At 37.3% G+C, this 4,816-nt stretch overlaps 1 protein-coding gene across 1 annotated transcript in view; it reads right to left on the minus strand.

Moving 5' to 3' along the window:
* LOC117102148 (phospholipase B-like 1) overlaps positions 1-3,708 on the minus strand; it is a 59,935-nt gene extending 56,227 nt beyond the window's left edge. The window contains exon 1 of the mRNA XM_033242357.1: positions 3,508-3,708. Within this exon, the coding sequence (XP_033098248.1) occupies positions 3,508-3,661 (154 nt within the window). The 5' untranslated portion in view covers positions 3,662-3,708. The remainder of the gene's footprint in view (positions 1-3,507) is intronic.
* Between the last annotated feature and the right edge of the window lie 1,108 nt (positions 3,709-4,816).

The following is a 4,816-nucleotide window of genomic DNA, read 5'->3' on the forward strand; positions in this document are numbered from 1 at the left end:
AATGATATTTTGCGATTAATATACCCGCTGTCTCTTATACACATCTAGATGTGTATAAGAGACAGTCAGCACAGAGAACCAGATGTGAAGTGTGCCACCAAGTGTGTTTTCTTTTTCTGCAGAAAAAAAATAGATTCCTCACACATGTGCTTGTTGACAGAAATCGCGGACAATTTGATCGTAGGCATACATGTTTTTATTTGGTTCTTTTTAGATAATAAACAATGTTTTAAATATGATAATAAAGTACTATGAAGAAAAATAATAGGTTACGACCTACGCTTCAATGTTTTAGGCCTAGCCTAAGTACTACCTAACTAGGCCTAGACCCCTAACTAGTAGTAAGTATGGCTAGGCCTACCTGGCCTAGGCCTAGCCAAGCACTGCAGCAGTTAGCCTACAGAACCACAATGCTTATTAAAATAAATATTGTACAAACAAATCTTTTATGTAAAATTTAGTGTCTGTTATAGCCTTTCTAAAAAATTTGGCTTGGCACCAATGCAGTTTTTGAAATCTCTAGGCCTAAGAAGCCTACACATTAGGCTAAGCCGGCCTAGCCTCCTAGGCTACGCCGGCCTAGGCCAGCAAAAAAGTTAAAAAAAAAAATTTAAAAAAAATCTGCTCCCCGGCCCCTGAAAATTTCTGAGGGTGTGACGCTAAACAAGTATTTTTTTTTTTGGCCTAACTAAAACAATGCTAGTTCAGAGTATTACTAGCACTAGAAATTGCAAATTGCAAGTGAAGTGCTGCGAAGTACAACTGCATATAAATGTTCTTCGAACAAAATTATTTATGCGAGTCAAGTGAAAATAATGAATAATAAAAATATAACAAATAATATGAGACATGACCTGTCTCTTATACACATCTAGATGTGTATAAGAGACAGGAATAATCTAAGGTCAGGCCATAAAGATAGGCTGTGGTGAATTATGGTTTAGGTTTTTTTTTAATAAAGTTTCAAAAATTTCTATGTATGTGGAAAATGTAGTTGATTACCAAAGGTTACAATTTTTATTTTGAAGACTGCATGGTCTAGGAAGTGTACAGTTTCCAAGGGCGGGTTTTCTAGGGGCGAGTTGACTGTCAAAGAGTGTTGCCAAAGTGCGAGCCAGCGTGTTATTTTATCATGCTATCAAGGAGTGACGTTGTTTTTTATTGGGACCTTCGTCCCTTCAAGGCTAGGCCTATACCATCCTAGCTAGTCTACTAGGCCTAGAGTAGGATTTTTTATTTGGTGAGATGATTTACTATGGGGAGTTTTCAAGGCGGCGAATTTTCTAGGGGGGAGTTTGTAGAGGCGAGTTGACTGCCAACGCACCACACAACATAAGCATGATCGAATTCGAGTCAACTCGGCACCAAGTCAACTTGGCCACAGTTTCGTTTTTTAAAATGTAATAATTAGCACGTTGACATAAATAAGTTTAACTGGGTTCGTAAATACTATAGGCCTCAAAATACTGTGCCGAGACTTTGGCCGAGTTGACATTTATACCGCCCATGGTTATAGTAAAAACACTGAATAGTAATATACTCAAGCGTCTCGAGCTGACGTAGAAACATAGTAAAAACGAGCGTTGGTACCGTGTATGCCAGTCTACAACAAGCATCGCCTAAATGTAATAATTAGCACGCTGAAATAGGCTAGTAAATAAGTTTAACTGGGTTCGTAAATAATATTTGCTTCAAAATATTGTGGCTGAGACATGGGCCGATTAAACGTAGAAATAGGAAACCTCGAAATATAGTAAAAACGCTGAATAGTAATACTCAAGCTTCGCGACATGCAGACGTTGGTACGTGTAGGTAGTCTACAAACGTCGCCTAAAGTTACTCGGCAGAACGAAATAAGGAAACTCCGCTTTTCAGTCGTCTTAGGCCCTTGTTTTTTGACAAACAATGACCTTTCAGAGGTCAAATTGCTGTCAAGAATATGAATTGGCTGCTTCGCAGCAACTACATACAGTACGTCAAGTTTTGCGGGAGATTTTATTTGCCTAGCCCAGGGTCCGTTGTTACATTAACATCTCAAGCCCTACCGGCCTGAATACATACTAGGCTAGGCCTAGGCCTACAGATCATTTCGGTCGCGCTTCGTTTCGGTCGCGCCTCACTTCGGTCGCGCTTCATTTCGGTCGCGGTTTGTTTTCAACAAATATATGGAACGCGAATGGAGTAGCGATAACGCATATTAAATTTTGCGCTTTCGCAACTCCTTTGGCGCTCCATATATTTGTTAGGTATGTTAGAAGAGTGACGTCACGGACTGTTCTCGTTGTCGCGACGCCGATGCTGATTGTTTTGGTTTTGCATCTTGCATCCAGATTAGAAAAAATCGTATTAAATCGTTTATTGGTTGCATTCGCTAACCTTTGAACTTATTTACAAAGTAAACAGGTCAAAGTTTACTTGAGCTATTTAAAAATATTTTTTTCATTGATCGGTCACGGTGTTACAGTGTACGGAACTTTTTCTTTGAAATAAAGCATCATTTACACATATTTTGTAAGCTCTGTAAATTTTAAAAACCATCCTGTAATTTTAAGAATTATATATTTAATATCTATGCCAAGTATGAATTAGATCAGATGCTACTCAACAATTTTTTTTATTTTCTCAAATCTTACGACTCTCGAGTCCGATGCATAAAAATGTCCTCTGATCGAAAGATGTGTACATTGGAGGATGATTCAAACGGCATAATTGTTATTAAATTTACACATAAAGTCTGTATTACTGATGAATATGTCCAATATAATCATTGCTTAGTATTATATAATATAGAATATTTTTAAAGATTTTGATTTATTATAATGATATTTTGCGATTAATATACCCGTGTATAATTGAGAATTACTGTCACGAAATTGCATATGGCGTCTTATTTGGCAATTCTGGCCTGTAATTGGTCTGTATAGATCACTTGACGTTGAATTTGAAATTGGATTGGATGATATGTGTTGTTGACAGGAATATAGAGAACAAGCATCCTGGTGTTGCATAGGCCTACATTAATAGATTTTAAACAATTAAAAATAATAATACCCCTGTAGGCCTAGTAATAATAAATTAGTCAAATAATGCATCTATAGATCAAAGCAATAATAGTACCTAATTTAAACTTTTTTTTTTCAAGGTATACACAATGAGAATTGACAAATTAGTAAAAAGGTCACAAACTTTGTATAGGCCTAACGCCTGTAGCAAAATTTTCGCCATAATTAAATATTTTAAAAAATCATTAAAAATCAACCATACAACCAAATTTAATTTTGTAAACATTTTTAATGTTATAACACTTGGTAGAATTTGTGATATCAGTATTGTGGACATCCAATCAAATTTAATTTTTTTTTTAACATAGGCCTAGGCCTACCTATATTTGTTCGAAAAATCGCGACCGAAATGAGGCGCGACCGAAACGAAGGGCGATCGAAATGATCGGCTACCCCTAGACTACCACTCCAGAAATTATAACTTATTTAAAATGAATAGTTTTACCTTTGCAATGAATTACCAGTAATAACACAACAAAAACGTAAGCGAACAGGCCTAGTTCTTTCATTTTCATCCTTGTTAATGTTGAGGTAGGCCTACACTGCCCATCAATGATCATGGAGTCTATAATCAGCAGAATGACATGTGATCCGTCCATAGAGCTATTAAACAACAACACTAGAGTGCTGAGTCGCTGACAAAATGGCGAAGCAATGCATAGTTGTGTATGTGTACCATCCAAGATGGCTGCCGTAGAAAAGCGCCACCTTCAGGCTTACTATACATATTATTACCATAAATAAGCTCTCTGACTGACTATTATTTCATTAATGATAATAAGTATTGATAATAACAAATTATTAAACTATCTTAGCCATAAAGAGGCCAAGTAGAGCATCTTATTCAAAAATAACACAAAAATTAAAATCGTGTACATTACACCAACACACCGCAACGCTCGAGTTTCAAACATACGGGTAACTAGCTGTACTGACCTTTCTGTGTAAATTGAGGGCGCCATTGAAAATGTTAGCGCTTAGGCGAAATTTGATTGGCTGAATCTATGGCAGCCATCTTGGAGGATACACACACACAGCTCTGCCAAAGATACTAGAAATACAAGATAGAGTTCTCCACACAAAAAAAGTGTTCCACCGTGTTCCACCGAAATGCATGGTGGGAATACGAAAAATGGTACGCCCCCTACAGCTGGATCTAAAAAAACTTTCGTTACCAAGTCGTCGCGTATTTTATTACCAATTCTGAACAAAGATACTAGATATAAAAACAAACTGGAATAGACACTCAGACAGTGACATCGGTGAATACATAACCTCCTTGGGTGGCGGTAGAAATCGTTGCTATTATCCAAATAATACACAAAACAATTAAAGCATAATCATGAATCAGTAAAGAATAAAACAACAATACAGCGCAGAATCGCATGGCCGGACGCACTCTTAGTGAAACAGTTTTCCTCCATTAGCAAAGATACTAGAAATACAAGATAGAGTTCTCGCATTGTGAAAATGAGGCGGAAGTCGTGCCCAACGTAGGCGGCGCCCTTCTTTTTAACCATGCAAGTTTCATACTTCGTGCCCAACGTACAGGGCGCCCTTCTGTTGCTAAGTATATCCAGACGCAAAAGGCGCCCTTCCTTTTCCACTAATGGAGGAAAACTTGTTCACTAAGAGTGCGTCCGGGGAATGCGATTCTGCGCTGTATTGTTGTTTTATTCTTTACTGATTCATGATTATGCTTTAATTGTTTTGAGTATTATTTGGATAATAGCAACGATTTCTACCGCCACCAA

This window comes from Anneissia japonica, unplaced genomic scaffold (assembly GCF_011630105.1).
Source record: "Anneissia japonica isolate Jap-2015-1 unplaced genomic scaffold, ASM1163010v1 scaffold287617_len321496_cov130, whole genome shotgun sequence".
NCBI lineage: Eukaryota > Metazoa > Echinodermata > Crinoidea > Comatulida > Comatulidae > Anneissia > Anneissia japonica.